At 40.7% G+C, this 20,653-nt stretch overlaps 1 protein-coding gene across 1 annotated transcript in view; it reads left to right on the forward strand.

Annotated features, from left to right (window-relative positions):
- Positions 1-815: 815 nt before the first annotated feature.
- The window catches only part of MKX (mohawk homeobox), a 57,238-nt gene continuing 37,400 nt past the window's right edge, over positions 816-20,653 (forward strand). The window contains exons 1-4 of the mRNA XM_037140826.2: positions 816-1,018; positions 3,021-3,180; positions 10,825-10,978; positions 11,373-11,708. Coding sequence (XP_036996721.1) covers positions 831-1,018; positions 3,021-3,180; positions 10,825-10,978; positions 11,373-11,708 — 838 coding nt within the window. The 5' untranslated portion in view covers positions 816-830. The remainder of the gene's footprint in view (positions 1,019-3,020; positions 3,181-10,824; positions 10,979-11,372; positions 11,709-20,653) is intronic.

Below are 20,653 nucleotides of genomic sequence, written 5' to 3' on the forward strand. Positions count from 1 at the left end.
GGACCGCACTGACAGCGGGCTGCGGGGAGGCGGGACTCGCGCGCCTTCGCGCCGCCCGGCCCCTGCGGGTGCCCGAGCGGGTTGAGGGTGGTAGAAAGATCGGGGGGGAGGGGGCGGGAATCATGTGGCGCGTTTGTCCTTGAAGCCACTTAACTTTCTAGCTCTGGAGTCTGCTAAATTTCCCAGCCCTCACCCCTACCCCAGAGATGGACGCAGGGGCAGGGGGTTCAGCCAAACCATCCAAGATCTAGACAACTTGAAATCCCGGTCCGGCCTGGCACTCATTAACTGGGCTTGCGCAGGCGGTTGTTCATGTTACCCCCAATTTCCCTTTCTTCCAAACCTCCTTTACGGCTCGAGTGGAAGCTCTGAGAGGCTTTAGTCTTCCATTGTGACTGAAGAACACGCGGGTTTCGCTCTGCTGTCTGGAATGTGGTTCTTCCAGATTCAAACCCAGGCAGAAAGGCTCGTTTAGGAATTACTTTCCTTGCCGCCGCGGGTACACTATTCCCGGTTGAAGCCTTGGGGACTCGATCGCCGGGGTAACGAGGGAGACAGGGACCTGCCCCAGAGTGTGCGGCAGCAGGGGGAGCGGGTTAGCCAGGAACGGAGAAGCGTGGGCTCCCTGGTTCAGGTGCGGCGGTGCCGCTTCTCGCCTGAACTCCGCAGCCCCTTGCTTTGGCCAAGTTTGGGGCTCCGCTCAGGGTGTGAGCGCTCTCAGCGAGTAACGTGATGCACCTTCATCTCCTAGAATCCGAGCCCTGCGGAGCTCCCGGTGGCCCGGCTCCGAGGCGCTGTGGCCGCGCGGGGCGCCCCTGCCAAGCCACACCATGAACACCATCGTCTTCGACAAGATCAACGGCGCGGTGCTTTTTGAAGACCACGGCGTTCCCGAGCGGGAGCTGGGCGGCCGGCCCTATGGCGGTGTCCTGGACAGTCCCCATGCGCGTCCGGAGATGGGTATTCCGGAAGGCCCACCCCTCAAGGACAACCTCGGACTGAGACACCGAAGGACAGGGTATGCCCACCCTCCAGGGGCCCGGGCTCGCGCGCAGTCGAGAGGGTGGGGGCGGTGAGCGGCGCGGGTATGCAAGTAGCAGTGGGGCGCGGAGTTTCCCTCGAGGGCAGGTCTCCGCCTCCTGGTTTTGCGCATTCTCGTTTTAAGGTAGTAGTTTCTTAAAATAGGGGGGATCTATTCATCAGGATAGCTCAAAAGAGACTTGTCGGAAGCCGAGGACACCCGGAACTGCCCGTGCCATCCTCCTATACTTGGATATCAGGGTAGGAGGTTACCTGTGCCTCTCCGGACCGCCGGTGCAGACACGCAGCTGAGAGCCAGATATAAAGGACAGAGCAGGAAGCTAGGAACAGGGCAGGGCCAAGCAGTCGGGGCTTCCCAGGTCAGGGCCAGCCCCGTGGGCTGCCCCTCTTCTGTCACAAGGCTTCACACCGCCTCGCGGCTCTCCTTGTCTCCGCCAGGGTGTTGGGAAGGTCGGCTTTGCCTAGGGCGCACTCATGGTGCGCTGCTGGTCAGGGCTCGCTGCCAGCTGGGAGGGGAAGGCCGCGAGCCTGCTGTGCCGGATTTCGTTTTAGCAGGGTGAAGGGCTGAAGCTCGCTGGTGGGCCCGGCTGCTCTGGCTGCAAACGTAGGGACGGCCGTCCCTCCCCCGGCCACCTCCGAGAGGCTCCGGGAGCGCTGGGTTGGGTAGGGGCGACGGTCCTGGCCCTCTCCACCTAGAAGATTGCATCAGCTGCTGTTTCTGCGGCGCTGCTGGTTAGTAAAATAGAGATTAGATTTCGTCAAAATGTTACTATCAGTGCTTTCGATTGGAATTGCATTTCAAAGTGTGCAGAGGCAAAAGCCCCAGAGGCTGCGGCTCAAGAGCGCGAACATCCCGGAGTCTCCCGGCAGTAGGGCGTCAGCGCGGCGACACCTCCCGGAGCCTCCTGGGAGCGCAGCGCGGAACGCTGGCTCCAGCCTGCTTGTGTCTTCCCCCTCGGAATATGCTTTTCCGGGTCTTTCTTTTCTTTTTTCTTTTCTTTTCTTTTCTTTTCTTTTCTTTTCTTTTCTTTTCTTTTCTTTTCTTTTCTTTTCTTTTCTTTTCTTTTCTTTTCTTTTCTTTTCTTTCTCTCTTTCTTTCTCTCTCTTTCTCTCTCTCTCTCTTTCTCTCTCTTTCTCTCTCTCTCTTTCTCTCTCTCTCTCTCTCTCCCTCCCTCCCTCCCTCCCTTCCTTCCTTCCTTCCCTTCCTTTCCTTCCTTCCCCTCCATGGAACAGATCTTTTCAAACTTTTTAACTCTCCTTATCTCAGGAAAAATCCTCTAGAGTGTTTTCCCTCGTACCCTTCCTTTGGAAAGTTCCTCCTTTTCTCCAGAGGTTCAAAGTAGACTGGATAGAGCTCCAAGAGAACCTGAGCAGTGGGGTGACGGTCACTCGTGCGTTCCTCCCGCTGTCCAGGGAGCTACCTTTCCGTTGACCACAGGCGACGAGGAGCCCTGAGCGGCCGGCATGAGAGTTCCTTGAAAGAACGTTCGAGAGCCTGCAGCAACCTCTACCCAGCCAGCCCACCAGGCCAGGGCCACTAGAGAAGGGCACAGTGCAGCGGGCGAGGGAAGGGGAACAGCCCTGCTGCGCAAAACCGCAGCTTAAATAACATTTTCCTTCTAGTCATTTAACCATCGTCACCCAGACATCTAACCTCGGGTTACTGGCTTCAAGATATTCCCCTTTTCAAGATAAATCTAAGGTGCTTTACTGCCGCCACATGATCCCTCTGCGACAACCAGGCCACTTCAAAGAGAGATGCCGAGGAAATGATACTCGCACACAAAGCATTGTGTGGCTCCCTCGCCTCAACCTCCGGGCGCGCGGGGAGGGTGCGTGCGGCTGGGCTGTGTGCCCTGGGGTGCCTGGCGGGGGCTCGGCGACCGCTGAACAGCGGGTGTCCGGGAGGGAGGGATTCTCCACGGGCAGCATCCAGAGAGTGTCACTCACTAGGGCCTCCTCCTCTCCCGGTGTCCCAGGGCCCGGCAGAACGGCGGGAAGGTGAGGCACAAGCGACAGGCCCTGCAAGACATGGCGCGGCCCCTCAAGCAGTGGCTTTACAAGCACCGTGACAATCCGTACCCCACCAAGACCGAGAAGATACTCTTGGCGCTCGGCTCGCAGATGACGCTGGTGCAGGTAAACCTGGGGCCACCAAGCCTCTGATCCTTATCCTAGCGGGAGGTGAGGAGCAGGCACACCTCCGGTTTGTACGGATCTCCACCTGGCGCTTGGCCCTGGAGGAGGATGGAGCAGAGGAAAGCCGGCTGGAGGCTTTGGCTCCTGCCGCTGAGGATGACGATGGGTTGGCCCAGGGGCAGAGCTGTATTCTGGGTAGAGTTTCTGGGGCTCCTCACAATCCTCTCTATTAGTTCAGCGCTGATGCTCGGTCCCAGGAGGGATCGCACGGTGTTCTGTTAGGGGCGGGCAGTGGAAAGTCAACAGCAGAGTTCTGAGAAGGTGTCTGGGAATCCAGAGTCATGGACCTGCGTAGATGGATACAGATGGGGACCAGTCGCAGTGGTTTTCAGACTGGAGTGTGCATCAGAATCGCTGGAGAGCTCGTGAAAACAGACATTGCTGGGCCCCACCCCAGCGTTTCTGATTCGGAGGGAGGTCTGGGATGGGGCCCACATCTGCATTTCTGACAAGCTCTCGGGGTTGATGCTGAAGCTGCTGGCTCTGGGTCACACCTTGAGAACCAAGTAGAACTTTCAATGTTAACGTTACTGACGGATCGAGGAGGTGGGTTGGAAGGGCAAGAAGAATGTTTGGATTTTTTTTTTTAAGAAGAAGCATTCTGGGCATTAGCTAAAATCCACAAATTTCCCTGATGACACCTTCTACTGGAGCTAACAAGAGGCAAATCCCAAATAATTGAGTTACTTGTCAAGTGTAGGACAACACTAGTGAACAACACTACTTTACATTTGGCTCTCGTTTTTTCCCATACGTACCCTTTCTTGGTATTCACAAAAACATGGTGGGGCACAGAAGTTATTGTCAGCATTTCACAGATGATGTAACCAAGGCACGAGGAGGTTATGCATTAGTAAGGGTAGAAGTAGGTCTGGAAATACTGTAACTCCAGGTCAGATGCTCTTTCCATCACACCACAGTTTTCTTTAATAATTTGGTGACAGGAACTTTTCTAAATGCGAACAGAACACGTCCTCAAAAAAGGGGGAGGCACTAAATGAGCTGAGAAGCTTCCTACGTTTTAGTAGCACTGAACTGATACATTTGTGAGGTCTTGGGCATCCCATTGACTATATGGTGAGGGAGAGCCCCAGAATTTTAAAAACAATATTTAACTCTGAGATAAAATAAAAATTGCTTTCCAGAGTATTTAAGATTGTCATTTAGGAATTAAAAGTTTGGCAATGATGTTAGCAAAATAACAATAGATTATTTTGGTTGATTATATAGTTCCATAGTTAATGCTTGCCATTTTTATATAAAAGCAGAAAATACTTATGACATGTTTGAACATTTTAATAATGAAAAATAACATTTGTCATTAGCAGAGACATTTAAATTTTCATGTGCCATAATTTTGTAATATGCAGTACAAGTACTTTTAATTTTAATGCAGAATCAGATCAGTTTCTACCTGTAATGATAGTGCAAATACAAATAACAATTATTTTGCCATTATACATTGGTTATGCTATTACATTTTTCTAATTTATGTGAAGTTTTCATTCATGTAAGAAAACTTTTCTCATTATAGTTTCTTTCTGTACAAAATTATATAATTTTAAATAAGACAATGATAATTATTGTTAGTAATAAGTGATACTTGCTTAACAATTGTTAAATTTTATAGTATATGAAGCTTGTTTCTGGAACTTTAAAATAAATGAAAATATCAAAATTTATGTTATAATCAGGGGATCTTATATATAATCCAATTTAGGTTCAGTTTTTTCAGTTAGGCATAAGGGATATCTATGTAAGAAAAAATATGTAATATATATATGTGATGTAAAATACAAAAATGTACGCACTCATCTACCTACCTATATGTTTATATATATATATATAAAATTAGACATACATTAATGGCTAAATTCTGACCCTATGGGGAACCAAAGAAATTATGTAAATACTTTACACTTCTGAGGAAAAAGAAAAAGCTGTGATCTGAATAAAGCTTTTGATCCCAGCCAATTAAGCCCCCACTTGAAGAGTCAGGGTTCTCCACTAAACACATTTCTCCCAGGGAGTCCGGCTTCTTGGGGAGAGTGACCGTGTCTTGTTCATTCTCACGCCACCAAGCCACCCACCACAGCACTTCCCAGGGACTAAAGTGGCCCTACATGTTTATAGATTAAACAGGTTCTAATGAGGGAATACCACTGTGACCACCATGTGGATTTCCAAAACACCTCTGTGAAAGCTAAAGAATGTCTTGAAATCTGATTAAGAAAGTTTTAAAATCCATCCTACTGTAGGGAATACATAGAGGGCAACTCTTTATCTTTTTAAAAAATATTTTATTTATTTATTTTTAGAGAGGGGAGGGAAGGAGAAAGAGAGGGAGAGAAACATCAGTGTGTGGTTGCCTCTCAAGTGCCCCCAGCAGGGGATCTGGCTCACAACCCAGGCCTGTGCCCTGACCGGGAATTGAACCCTTTAGTGGACCCTTTAGTTCACAGGCTCATGCTCAATCCACCAAGCTATACCAGCCAGGGTGCAACACTTTATCTTTAATGTTACATGATGGTTTTACAGAACAAGCAAAAGTATAACTAACTTTATTATTTTTAATATATCTGGAAATATACCCTATTTTCATGTAGACAAACATGGAGTGTTCCCTTCATTCCTGGCTTCAAATTCCTATTTCTTGTTTATTGCAACACGTATCTCTATTTCTCATGATTTATATTAATAAGCTGTTAGCAAAAATTTCATTCCTTAATACAAAACTAGCTTATATTTTGATAATTTGTTTTATACTTAAACATTTCCTTTTGGTTATGAGTAAAATTGTCAAACTTTTCATGATAAATATTTTTGCCTTATTTTGTTACTCTTAAATTAATAAGGAGGGATGTAAAACCTGGTCAGCAATCTCCGTTAATCCCAGAAACAAAAAGCTGAAACTTTAATGGACAGAATATCCTTAGGACCATACAAGTTGCTCTTTCTAATAAAGAGAAGCTCTAAGGACATTAATAGGCACCTATTTTTTATTTATGCCTGAAAATGAAGCAGAAAGAATTATTTACAAAACTTTCTAGACTTGGCAACTTTCACTACACACTAGATTTGGCCTAATGTGCTGTAATTATGTTTGACTCTCATTTGCATTATTAATCTGGCATCTTCCTAGCAAGACACAAGCATTATTATAAAATTATTGATGAGATGGTTTGTATGTGTATGTGTACGTGAATTTTAATTCTAATCAACCAAAATATTTCACTGTGCTTGGTTCTTATTGCTGACCACTGTTGACATATTATAAAGATATACTCTATACCCTCAAAAGATAAATAGCTTTATTGTAGAATTATATAAACTGGTATACAATTAAGATTCTGTATTATTGTAAGAAATTAATCTTACCAAAGAATGATTGCCTTTAGAGAGATTTTCAAAGGGCAGATAAGACTATATCTCTCTGGTTTTAATATTTTTATTGTTTATTTCTTATACCTTAAAATATACTTATATTTTTCTGAATTATCAGAGTGAAATGTCTCCTTAGAATGCTATCTTTTATAATCACAATCTAGAATGCAGGGCAAGAACTGTTTGAGATTATGGTTTAATGACTGGATGTTCATGCTTCCTCCTCTTATAGCAAAACTTTAAAATTTCTAGGATACGTTCATGCACCATATGGTTAAAACCTCTGTGTTGCAAGATTTTGCCTCCTGTACTGACCTAGTTTTAGTTTTGCTTGGTGTGAATGCTTCTGCTGAGGTATGTATGTAGTTATTAACTGCAAGGATTATAGCAACTGTTAAATATTCAGCAAAGTCTCAGAAAGGTCCTTCTACATTATTCCCAGTGTTATATGACATGGCATAGAAATGAAGGGCTTGGTATTTCAGTCAAGCGACCAGTCACTTTGTTAATTCTGCATGTTCACAGGTGGACAGATGCCAGCATAGCCCTTGGGTTTACTGTAATGATTCCTCCGTCAATACGATGGATATAAACACCTCAGTTGGAGTAGGATGAAAATTACTTCATTTTCTCTCCCAGCATCTAGATATTTGGTTCTCTGTGCATTCACTCTAAAATAGTGTTTTTACAGCTCTGAGTTTGACATTAAAATACTGTTCCTTCAGAACCTCCCCCTGGTAAAGAGGCCTGTTTCATGTAAAACAGACTTTAAAGAGAATTTGAATAATAACCTGAAGGAACCCCTAGAAAGTTAAAGGTAGAAAACTTGAGCTGATATTTTCTTTCAGTGAAACAGATGGAGTCTGCATTAAATCACCAGGGAAAAAAATTGCAAAATAATATTTATGCAGATTTGTTAACCTATTTGTCTGCTGTTTGCACAACGTAATGCAAGTAGATATTAAAGTCTCAGACTGTATCCAGCCCTTTGACTGTGCTGTAAATGTCTGGTAATAAAATACTGGCAGAGTGAATATATTAGCAGATTGGGTGCTCATCAAACTTATAAAATCAGTTTAGAAACAGCCTATATTAGACATCAGAAAACCTTTCTGGAAAATCTCTTAATATACAAGGGTCCAGCACAAATATCACCCCTTTCTATTACAAAACCTTTTATTACAAAATCACAAGCATGCAATTCTGTAACATAACAATATCACACTCAAGTACACCATCTGACATTTTAGGTGAAATGTTCAAATTAAAACTATAAATTATTACGCCCATATTATTACCCTACCAACCACTCTCAAGCAGGTCTTAGTTCTGCCAGACCCTAAATAATTAATATACTGTGGGTATGTAAAACATAAAAAAGACCTTGGCCTGGTGGCTCAGTTGATTGGAGCATTGTCCTGTGCACCAGAATGTTCTGCTTTTGATTCCTGATTCGAGCACATGCCCGGGTTGCAGGGCAATCCCTGGTTGCCAGAGGCAACCAATGTCTCTCTCTCTCTCTCAAATGAGTAACAAAAATACATCCTCAGGTGAGGATTAAAAAAATTAAAACATAAAAAGAATATGACCCCTATATATGAAAAGCTAGTTAATTTTAGCAAGGCTTTAAAAGGTCCCCCATTTTTCTATGTTAAAATTATAGTATATTAACATTTTTTGAAGTTAGAAGACCATTGCATTTTAATAAAAATATGAGGAGTTTTTTAAGAATTAGGTTTTTACACTGTACTATGTGGTGGCGGTGTTATAATTTAGGTTAGTTAAGAATTAAGATTACTTAAGATTTGAGGTTTGTCTGAATTATATGATGTTTAGTAAAGAAAGTAACAAAAAGTTTCGGACTTGGATTCTGGCAGATCCATGACCTCTGCCTAGAGGAAGTTGCAGCGTGTGGTCTGTGGATGCTAGGGACAGAGAAGGGCAGAAACACATGTCTGAGCTGGAGGGAGGAGTGGCCGGGAGCAGGAGGTAGGCTAGTACCAGCTCTGAAGGGAGTTAACACTGTCATAGGACAGTGTGGGCTGTAGCCACAGATCTTAGTTTTCGAAGTTGACAAAGGTGCTAGGGATCACATATTTTATAGATGAAGCGTTTGAAGTTCAGAAAAGTGAGTGTCTTATCTCAATTCACACAGCATGTTTTTGACAAATTCAGAACAAGAAGCCAGGTCTCTTCCCATTATACCACAGTAACAGGATAATGGAACGTTCATGTGGATTTGAAGAAGTTAAGTGACTAAATCATAATGGTTCATCAACAATTGAATTTGATGGTGGCTGTTAAGATCCATTAAATTGGACAGAATGGAAATTCAGACAGTGTTCTAAATTCTTAGTTAGTAGTAATGAGGACTTGGACAAATACTTTGGCCATGACTTGGACAACAGAAAGAGAGAGGTAGCAAAGAAGTGGACCAGGTGCTTTGTGCTTCCACACCAATAACCCATGTATCACAGTGTTAATTCCAGTCGTAGGTTGTCACTGCTGGTCCTTCTGCGTGTGCATGGGGCACAATATCCACTCCTAGCACTCACCGCCGTGGCTAAAGCAAAAGAGCTTCTTGATGCATGTTCGTTGAATGAGTGGTTCCAGAAGTTCCCTGTCTATAGAGGTTGGGAAAGACTGAAAATTTGAAGTCAGGCTAAATCATGGCAATAACAGCACAGCTTGGCAGGAAGAAAGGTTGATGAAAACTATGATTTCTGAAATGCCATAGTGAAATATTACCTCACTGTACATAAGTTTAAGAGGACAGTTTATCATTGCTTAAGACACAAGGATAGTCATTTGAATATATATCTAAAGCTTAAGATATGTTTTGTGCATATGTACATATAAATAAGTTGGGAAAAATGCAATGCCTTTACCCCTGGGGACAAAGAGGAAAAAAACTGTAGCTCTGTTTTTTGTTTTTCTTTTTTAAGTAGAAATCACCACAGTTCCATTCAATAATTAGGGCTTGAGCAATATGCAAAAAGTGTGTATTTATAGTATGAATCTAAAAAAAGGGGAAAAAGGGACTTCTGGTGCAAGCATTGCCACACAAACCATTATGGTAATGTGGAGTCATATTCTGGAACAAATTGGCAGAAAGATTCTCTTTCCACATTTTATTCTTTTAAAGGCAAATACCAGCCTCTTGGGTTTTTCATTTATGTGTTCTGATGATAGCCTGATATTTGGAAAGAAACCTCAAGTACTATTTTTGCCTCTAGAAATTTGGTAGCATCTTATTAAAAAACAATGGAAGCCACTGTCCTTTGTTTTGCAGTGTTCATTTCTTGGGTGACACTTGACTTTTAGTGTAAAGCTGGATGTCATTTGGGCTTTTCTCCCTCAGCTTGTCTGGTTGCTCCATCTCTGGTTGTTTTGCCAGCTCCTCTTTTATACTCTTACATCATTAATAACTAGAGGTCTCCATTGGTCTTTAATCTTCTTTTTGTTCTGCCTCTCACAACTTCAGCTATCACCTCTGTGCATTTGACCCAAATCTGTTTCTTTCTCTCCTTAACTGTCAGTTATCATTTTTATTTTCTTGCTTTGCATCTCATCTATATGCTAGAAAGTGTTTCCAACTAAACATGCCCCCAAACAAACATATCATTTCATACTTAAAAAATCCTACTGTCTTTCTTTAAATGGCACAGATTTGGTGATTACAAAGTCATCTTTAACTGGTCCCTCTTCCTTACCCACCAGAATGTCTCTGGAACTTGTCTTTGTTCCCACGTCCTCTTTATTGGGAACACACTTTTCTTTCTAGCCGTTACACCTGACATTTTCCTTCAAAGCCTACCTTAAATTTTTCATGAAGTCTTGAGTCACATGTAGAGTATCCTTTCTTTCCTTTGGAGTCCTGTGTAATTTTATCGTAATGCATCTTAAGCCATTCTTTCTTATATCAGACTTGTTTGTATCTTCTCTTACTAGATTGAAAATTTGATGGCAAGACATCTTCATTTTTTTGTTCCCCAAATACAATAAGTAATCAGTCTCTGTACTAAGCACTCAACATGTTTGTTGAATGAATAAATGAGTGGATTGAGTGTCCAGTGCTGCTATGCCATGAGCATATTTGGTGGTGAGACATACTGAGAGAGGCTTAGGTCCTGTGGGGGAAAGTACTTGTATGGTAGATAATTTTTATATTTTGTTAATTGAAAAATAATACTTTTTTAGGTGTCAAATTGGTTTGCTAATGCAAGACGTCGACTTAAGAATACTGTTCGACAGCCAGATTTGAGCTGGGCTTTAAGAATAAAGTTGTACAACAAGTATGTTCAAGGAAATGCTGAGCGGCTTAGTGTAAGCAGCGATGATTCGTGTTCTGAAGGTTTGTTCGTATTTTTATTTTGCTTTCTTGGCTTTGCCTCAATTGCTATTTTTAAGGTCAATCCCACAAGATATAATGATGCCATAACGGTTCTTTTTTCACTTTTATGGTACTATAAATGACCACCAGAATGATGGCTGCTTCCTCTTGTTTATAATTTATTGTGTGTCAGAATAACATTTTCTGTGAAATTCATTAAAATTGAAACACCATAGGGAGAGATCACATAGATTCCTGCTTTTCTTTGCCCCCAAATTAATCTTGAATATCAAAGATAGTTTTATATACTTCAAATATTCTTTCTTCACATTTATCGTTAATGATTAAATATAGCAGTTGGGTGGCTGGAGAAAAGCATGTAGGAGTCCTACCTACTGATATTTTTCCCCCTTAGATGGAGAAAACCCTCCAAGAAGCCACATGAACGAAGGGGGCTATAACAATCCAGTGCACCATCCTGTGATTAAAAATGAGAGCTCGGTCATAAAGGCTGGAGTGAGGCCAGAGTCACAGGCCAATGAGGACTACGTGTCACCCCCAAAATACAAGAGCAGCTTATTGAACCGTTACCTTAATGACTCTTTGAGACATGTCATGGCCACAAATGCAGCCATGATGGGAAAGACAAGGCAAAGGAACCATTCGGGATCTTTTAGTTCCAATGAATTTGAAGAAGAATTAGTGTCTCCTTCATCATCGGAAACCGAAGGGAACTTCGTCTATCGCACAGGTAAGTCTGTACTTTTTCTGATCTCTTGTTTAAAACCATTAAAACTGCAAGCAGGGGCATTTGTTTCAACAGGTATCAAGTCATATTTTTATTGCTTTTGCATCAGATTCTTCACATATTGTCCATAGTTAGGTTTCAAAGCTTTCGTTTTGTTTTTAATTACCAGAGATGCCTGTAGTAGATGATGAAAAAATTTCATCCTTAATAAAAATGATAAGAATTTGTATTCTTAATAATAATTTTTAATCTTAATGGTAAACATTCTTAGATTGATACATATATTAGCCTTTATTAATACATTTTAATGGAGGAATGTTCTGGATTCCATTATAAGACATGGAAATTCTTTGTATTCCATATTTTTCTGAAATTCTTTCATTGCTAATAATGGTGGAAAATAAACACAAATTAGCATGAGTGCCAAGAGTTTGGTGATAGAACAGTACAGGTCTATCTTAATTTGCTTTGGAAATTTTACTTTATTTCAGAAATAATGAATCGATGACTACTCCTCCAAAACAGTCAGAGGGAGTAGTGACTTTGGTAAAATTTTCTATCTTGACTTCAGTTCCTAAAGAGCTTTGGTAATAAAGAGTGAGCAACAGCCTCAGAACAAAGGACATGTGTGTATCTGGTGTAAATAGAGTCCATGTCCTAAAAGTGCCAACAAATGAGGTTTAGAAATGTTAGAAATAAAGATAACCTCAGAAGCATCCAGTCCAGCCACATTATGTCATAGTAAGAGAACCCAGACTAAGAACACACAGCTAGTTTATTCCTGTCCAGATCAACAGTGCAGCTGAGCTAGCACAGCAGGGTGGAAGGATGTAACGGCTACCAGACTACAATTACTGTTACTATTACACATTCCAATGTAGCTACTGCTCAACTTTAGTTATTACATATACCACCACCATCCTTGATTGAGTAGTTGTGATATGCTAGTCTCTATGATAAATGCTACACAAATGTTACTACATTTAGTCCTTAGCATATCAGGAAGCCTGGTGGGTGACCCATAGGGCTTTATAAAACAATTTAAATTTGGTTTGTTTAATGTAACCTTCACATTATTTAGCCAGAAATCAAATGTCTACAAAGTGTACAAGATACATTATCTCTGAGGATTCAGAGGAAAATCTCAATATACTTTTAAAGACTTAATCTCATTTTTGTTTGTGTCTCCAATCCCAACAATGAAAATAACTCCAAATGGTCTTAAATACAAATATAGTCTTGTAAATAATGATTGGGTCTAGGAAGAAGTATAACATGCAATAAAAGACTATTTATCTAATGAAATAAAATTTAAAACTACATAGTAACATCTAACTAATATGACCAGAGAGGAACTAGGAGGTAATTAAAAGCTTTATGAATGTTAATTTACAGAGAGAGGAAAACAAGTCATACAAGGACAGGTAATTGAGAAGAATGTTTTTAAAAATATAAAATGCAAAGCCAAAAGGTAGACAAATGAATCAAGAATTGACTCTTTGAAAGCAATAGTAAAAGAAATAAGCAAAAACTAATACTATGTAAGGTTGGAAATGGGAAAGAAGATCCAGCAATCAGTATATAGGTACTAAACAAAAATATTCTAAATTATAATGAAATACTGTGCACAACTGTTGACAAGGCATTGTATACAAATGTGTATTAGCCACACAGATTAAATTATAAACTGATAATGAGGAAAGTTTTAAATCACCACTAATTAAGGAAAAAATAAAGGTTTTTTAGTAAATCCAGTTCCCAAAACACATGACTTGATAGACTCATTGGATTTATTCCAAACTTTGAACAAGTAATTTTCATGCTTTATACATTTTTTGTCTGCAACATACAAAAATATGGGGAATATTGGCCCTGGCCAGGTAGCTCAGTTGGTTAGAGCATCGTCTTGATGCACCAAGATTGCGGGTTTGATCCCTGGCACATACGAGAATCAACCAAAAGGTGCATAAATAAGTGGGACAACAAATCGATGTTTCTCCCTCTCAATACATACACACATATGTATATTATCTCAGTCTTTAAAAATGTGAATGTTATCCAAATCCAAAACTAGATTAAGATAGCATAAAAGTCAAAATTTTTATTTTGACTATGAAACAACATGAGAAATGTGATATTAAGTGAAAAACAATTTAAAATTGTGGAAACACTGAATACAATTATGACAATACAAATGTGTATAGACAAAAACAAAAAATATTTTTGTAAACAATGAAAATTAATTTTGATGAGATAATTGAAGGTCTGTTATTTTAAAAAATTTCTTTCTGTTGCTCAGTAAGAGCAAGGTCATATGTCTGTGAAATTTACCCAGTGTAATGAGTCTTCTAAAAATGCATGCTTTTTTCAGAGGTAACAAAATTTAAAAAAATCAAAGCAGGAATACATGCCTGTATAGCTGATGCTGTTCTAAGTTAAATATCACGGCCATTTATTTTTATTAAAGCATTCCAGTGGACTATTCATGTGCCAAGTTCTATTTTTAAATTAAAACTTACTTTTCAGTTGTGCAAGCAAATGAGAAAGCAGCCTAGACATGTTGACTTCTGTTTTTTCATGCATGTTTATAAACTTGAAAAGAACAGAATACATTCTGGGGTTTTGTGGATGGAGAATTAAGAAAGACTGCTGCATTTCAGACCAAAACAGTACATGGCTGTCTTCTAAAGCTGAGTGACAGCGTCGGGACGACTGTAGCCGGGTTAGCGCTCGTGCATGAACAGCAGAACGGGATTTCAGTAAGGGCTTTCCGAGCAACTGCTCTGGTTTTCTCCGGCCTGCAGACTCACTCTGAATTCCTTCAGTTCCTTCTGGTTTTACTTTCTTTCTTCACCTAAAAAAGATATCTTCTAAGTCTGGTATTAATACCACTCCCCTTTCCCAGTTCTACAGTAGTACAGAGATTTCAAATTTGTAATTCTTTTCTGAGAAACAATTGCCTTTACTTACAGCCTATTAGTGTGTCAGTGCTAAGAAATTTTATCTATTTCCTATCCATTTTTGTAAAAGAGTTGTTCTCTCATAATGCATTGTAGAGGAATTGGTGTACGGGAGGACAACCTATCGCTGAATTTCACTTCGCTAGTTCTTCTTAAATGCTAGCAGGGAGAAGCCTGGAGGAGTATAAAATAGATACAAACATGTTTTTATTGATTTCATTGATTTTCTGTAGGCATTAAATATTTCTCTGTAATCTGCAGTCTCCCACATCATGCAGAAAAAATGTTCTTTTTTTTTTGAGGAGCATAGGAAATGTTGGTTATTTATATAACAATAAATATTGGTTCAAATATTTCTGATAGCAGCAATTATAACACTATAATTGATCAGAATTGTTAAGGTCATTGCTTTTAAATAAAACTAAGTAATACTCAAGAAAACTTAGTCAGTGCTGTTTGTTTAATTAATTCATCTGAATAAAAATTGTAATGCATTTTCATCATGTTAGGTTAATAGATGATAGTTTTCAGGCATTTCACAGAGTGAATTCCTATTACAAACTGACGCCCATACCTCTAGCCCCAGGTGGGTTTGCTCTAAGGTGTCAGGATGAGGGCTCTGCCCATCACATCCATCTTCATCCCTGTTGAATTAATGCCAGTAGTGTCCACGTGGGACCACCCACGAGGGAGCCATCTGCCACCCATGCCACCTTACAGAGTCTTCAGTGGGACCTTTCCTAACTTGGGTTAGAGTCGGATTTGCCTTCAAACCCAAACCTATTAAATTTAGGCTTGGGTTTGAAGGAGAGAGGAGACATTTCTAAGAAGTGTACTGATAGGGAAAATTAGGCATGTCTTTTAAAAAATATTTATTAATTTTAGAGAAAGAGAAGGGAACATTTATTTGTTGTTCCACTTATTTATGCATTCATTGGTTGATTCTTGTGTGTGCCCTGCCTGGGGATTGAACCCTCAACCTTAGTGTATTAGGATCCTCTAAACTAAACTGCCTGGCCAGGCAGCGCTCAGGCAAGTCTTAAAATTAGATCTGTGGACTTCCCATCTTCTTTTACTTGGCTTGAAGACAAATCCCTGTCCTGTTCTTTCTATTTTGCAGCTCACAAGTGATCAACTTTTAAGTGGCTGGTACATTTTGAACTCACTGATCTGCCAGCATATAATTCACTTTTTAATGTGCTTTATTGATTATGCTATTACAGTTCTCCGGATTTTTTCCCCTTTGCTTCCCACTCCAACCAGCATTCTCCATTCCTTTGGCCAATTCCTACACCATTGTTCATGTCCAAGGGTCATGGGTGGGTTCATTGACTGCTGTACTTCCTATAATGTATTTTACATCCCCATGACTATTCTGTTTGTACTTCTTAATCCACTCACCTCTTCACCCCCTCTCATCTGGTAACCAACAAAACGCTCTCCACATTCATGATTCTGTCTCTATTCTTCTTGTTTGCTTAGTTTGTTTTTAAGATTCAATCGTTGATAGAGTTGTATTATTTTGCCATTTTATTGTTCATAGTTTTGATCTTCTTCTTAAACAAGTCCCTTTAACATTTCATTCAGTAATAGTTTAGTGATGATGAACTTGTTTAGTTTTTTCCTTATTTGGGAAGCTCTTTATATGCCCTTTGATTTTAAATGATATTTTTTTCTGGGTAGAGCAATCTTGGCTGTAGGTCAGTACTTTTCATGACTTTGAATATTTCTTGAGAATCCCTTCTAGCCTGCAAAGTTTCTTTTGAGAAATCAACTGACAGTCTTATAGGAACTCCCCTGTAGGTAACTAACTGTTTTCCTTTTGTTCCTTTTAAGATTCTCTTTATACTTAATCTTTGGCATTTTAATTATGTCTCGGTGCTGGAGCTCAGATGAGTGGGCCTCTTTGCATCCATCTTATTTGGGACTCTCTGTCCTTCCTGGACTTTCATGTCTTCACCAAGTTAGGAAAGTTTTCTTTCATTTTTTTTTTCAAAAAGATTTCCAATTTCTTGCTCTTTCTCTTCTCCTTCTGGCAGGCCTATGATGCAAATGTTGGACCTATTGAAGTTGTCCCAGAGGCTGCTTATATTATCCTCACTTTTTTGGATTCTTTTTTCTTCTTGTTGATCTGATTAGTTGTTTTTTGTTTCCTTATATTCCATATCATTGATTTGATTCTTGGCTTCATCCCCTGTACTGTTGTTTCCCTGTAAATTGTTCTTTATTTTAGTTAGTGAGTGTATTTTTCACTTTTGACTGGATCTTTTATGCTGTTGAGGTCCTCACTAAGTTTCTTGAGCATCCTTATAACCTCTGTTTTGACCTCTGCACCTGATAGGTTGCTTCTCTCCATTTCATTTAGCTCTTTTTCTGGAGCTTTGATCTATTCTTTCATTTGGGCCATATTGCTTTATCTCCTCATTTTTGACAGCCTCCCTGTGTTTGTTTTTATGTATTAGGTAGAGCTGCTTTAACTCTGTGTCTTGGTAATATGGCCTAATGTAGTAGGTGCCCTGTAAGGTCCAGTGACACAACCTCCCTGATCACCAAAGTTGGTGATCCCTTCATATAGGCTGTGTGTCCTTCATATGGGCTGAGTATAATTTCTTCTTATAGTTGAACCTTCATTGCTGTTGTCAGGTCAATTGGAGGGATTTACCCAAACCGGTCAGCTCCAAGGACTGGCTGTGACCACTGACCACCAACCTCAACCCTTAGTGGAGAATCAGTTGTGCCAGGGCAGGGTGGTGGTGCTCCGACATTGTCTGTAGCTGCCAACTGGTTGCACTGGCCCAGGGAAGGTGGTTCAGGTCAAGGTCGGCACCCACCTATGTCCTGTTCTGAGTTATGAGGGCCACCCTGCCTGAGTTATAAAGCAACCTGAGATGACCGTTACTTGTGCTGGGCTTGGAGATTCCCAGGCAGAGCCATACTGTGAATCTAGCCTGGCTGCTGCTAGTGCCAGGCCTAGGACTCACTGAGACAAGCTGTTGCTTGTTTGAGAAGATTTAGGAAGGTGTGAAGCATGAGCCAAGACCAGCCATTCATATGGAAAATCATCTTGGGTAGGCCTGAGTCTCTAGGCATTTCCAAGGCAGGTCAAACAGTGTTAGCTAGATTGATGGATATGATTGATAGCCAGGTATGGCTCCCGCTTGCCAGCTTTGTGGCTCTGTGGAGAAAGGGTTTAGAAAAGGGAAAAAACCTCAGCATACCTTGATATCAGATACTTCAGTTCCTCCCTGTATACCACTGGTGTCTTTCAAGCTGCTACCCCAGTGCTGGAGCTCAGATGAAGTGAGTCTGAGTAGGTGAGTCCATGTGTGGATTCTTTAAAGGGAACTGCTTGGGGCTCCAGAATTTTCTTCCACTTACCCAGTCCCTGCTGGTTTTTGCAGCCAGAAGTTGTGGGGACTTATCTTCCTGGCACTAGAACCCTGGGCTGGGGAGCCTGGTGTGGGTCTGGGACTCCTTTCTCCCAAGATATCCCTGCCAAATTTTTATCCACCACACGTGGATGAGGGACCAGCCCGTTCCACATCTGTGCCCCTCCTAACAGTAGGGATGGATGTGGTTTCTTTAATTCCATGGCTTTTGGACTTCCATTCAACTTGATTTCTGATGGTTCTGCGGGATGGTTGTTCTACATTTTAGTTGTAATTTTGATGTGGTTATGTGAAGAGACAAGCCATGTCTGCCTACACCACCATCTTGACTGAAAGTCCACATGGAATTCATAAATATAACCTGCTCCTGCAAGACTTAATGTTTAAACTTCATCTTGTTAAACTGTCTAAAATCCCTCTTAATATTTTACATCTGTTGTTGCAAAAACACATAGGCAGATGGGATTCTTTTCTCTGTATGTGTGAATTAATCAGATTAGCTTCCCCTCTACGTGACGGAAGTGAATATCCCTGAAGAAAGGGGGATTTTGACTGAGAGAAGACAGGTCATTTATTTGGCACCTGGAACACTTTGGGAGGCAGAGTCCATTTGGACGGCCTGCCACATTTGGAGCAAAATGAGAGAATGAAGCATTTTTGGTTATTGAAGAAAGAGGAACTAGGAAGTAGAATGAAATTTGGGAGAATGACAAAGGCTAAATACCAGTTCCAAACATTTTCCTTGGCTAACAACTCCTTTGAATAAAAAACGGTGAGTTTCTGATAGCCTTTTAAAAGGTGGTGTATTCTCCTGGCTGGTGTGGCTCGGTGGATAAACCAAGGAATGGCTGGTTCGAGTCCCAGTCTAGGGCACATGCCTGGGTTGCAGGCCAGGTCCCCAGTAGGGGGCGTGTGAGTGGCAACCACACATTGATGTTTCTCTCCTCTTTATCCGATCCTCCTCCTCTGTCTAAAAATAAATAAATATTTTTTTAAAAAAGGGATTTTTGGAATTACTTATTTCAAAGGAGTAATGTTATAGATGAGATTTCTAGAAATTCTGACCTTTGAATAAGCGTGGGGTTACTACAGAACTATAAACATTTAAGCATTGTTCTAAACACCAGAGATTTTTTAATATCCGTGGTATTGGTGGGGAAACACATGCACATGGATTAGCTCTAAAATTAAAATCAGGTTGATTTTTGAAAAATAAATATTTTTATGGATGTATCTGCAAAAATCAAGTGAAATTTTTCTGTATGGCACCTACTATTAAAAACTGAGAGATTAACTGCAGTCAAAAATAAAAAGGAAAACGAACGTTGCCATGAGCAGTTGCTGACTCCTTCGGGGGTTAGCGTCTCATTTATTTTCTTTGTTTTCTGGTATCACGTGACAGCCCGCCAAAACCTGATTGTAGATGCCGAGACTCACAGTCCCATTCAACAGTGTGACTTACAACAAACACACTGAAAGTGTGGGGCAGCTCAGTTAACAAAATGTGCACTTGTTTAGGGTTGTGTTTAATCCTGACATTGATCAGCTTTTATGTTGTATTTCCTCCATGTGGCACCTGAAAATGATATAACACTGACTTTATATTTGTGTGAATGTAGACAATTTTCTGAAATGCAGTTGTATCTTCTCTCTTGTGCTGATGCTCAGTGCCCTGTATGTATTAAAAGTTTGTTGAGGCCCCAAAATGGTGTTTTATTCATTTTTATAGTCCCCTTATTTGTTATTACAGTATCTTTTACATATTTGCTCCATAACTGTCTTTTAAGTGAATGAGCTAGTGTTTTCATGAGTCTGTCTCTTAAGTGAAAGACAGTTTAATGTGTATGTTGGTCTCTGCAAGCATGGTAAGAGAGAGAAAATGGTCCTAAATACCTTTAAGTGGGTGAAAAAGAAAAGGCATATACAAGAAGTTAAAACCAGAGGAAGAAAATTAAACAAAATGAAGCTCGAAATCCTAAACAAAATGTTTAAGAGATTAAAAAGAAAAAAATAGAAGATGTAAAATGAAAGTAAACAGATTGTTAAGTAAAAGAGTGACTTCCAAGAAAATACAAGGGTAATCAAATCCACCAAAGAATAAAAGGTATAGAATAAGACAAAAATCTTGGGAGCCTTAGTGCCTTTGACTTCACTGAGGGTGTTCATTGCAGATGTTTAGGACACAGCCCTGTAGGCAAGACCCTGAGAAACAAAGCAGAGACTGAGACCCACCGATTTAAACCCTTCTGCCGTATTCACCCTCAGAGTTGGCATGACAGCTGCGACTTTTTCAGAAGGACTATTTTTAATCATATGGTAGAACTAGAGACAGCCTATGCAGAAATTTTACATTTTCTTTCTCCTACTCATGTGGAAAGTAAAGATCCCATACATTTTGCATATTTTCCTGTAAAAATCAAGTTGATCAATATGAAATTTTGATTCTGCAGGGCATTTTCTATATTTTGGCATTACTGTGTACTGGCATTCAATCAATTGTAATTGATTTCCTGACACTCTATGCATTTCAGACTTGCTGGAGCGGTCAGTCGTATCCTGGTGCAATTTCATAGAAGTGCTCGTTCATGTCACTATATTT

The sequence above is a fragment of the Artibeus jamaicensis genome, unplaced genomic scaffold (genome assembly GCF_021234435.1).
Source record: "Artibeus jamaicensis isolate MK-2021 breed Jamaican fruit bat unplaced genomic scaffold, CSHL_Jam_final contig_867, whole genome shotgun sequence".
Taxonomy (NCBI): domain Eukaryota; kingdom Metazoa; phylum Chordata; class Mammalia; order Chiroptera; family Phyllostomidae; genus Artibeus; species Artibeus jamaicensis.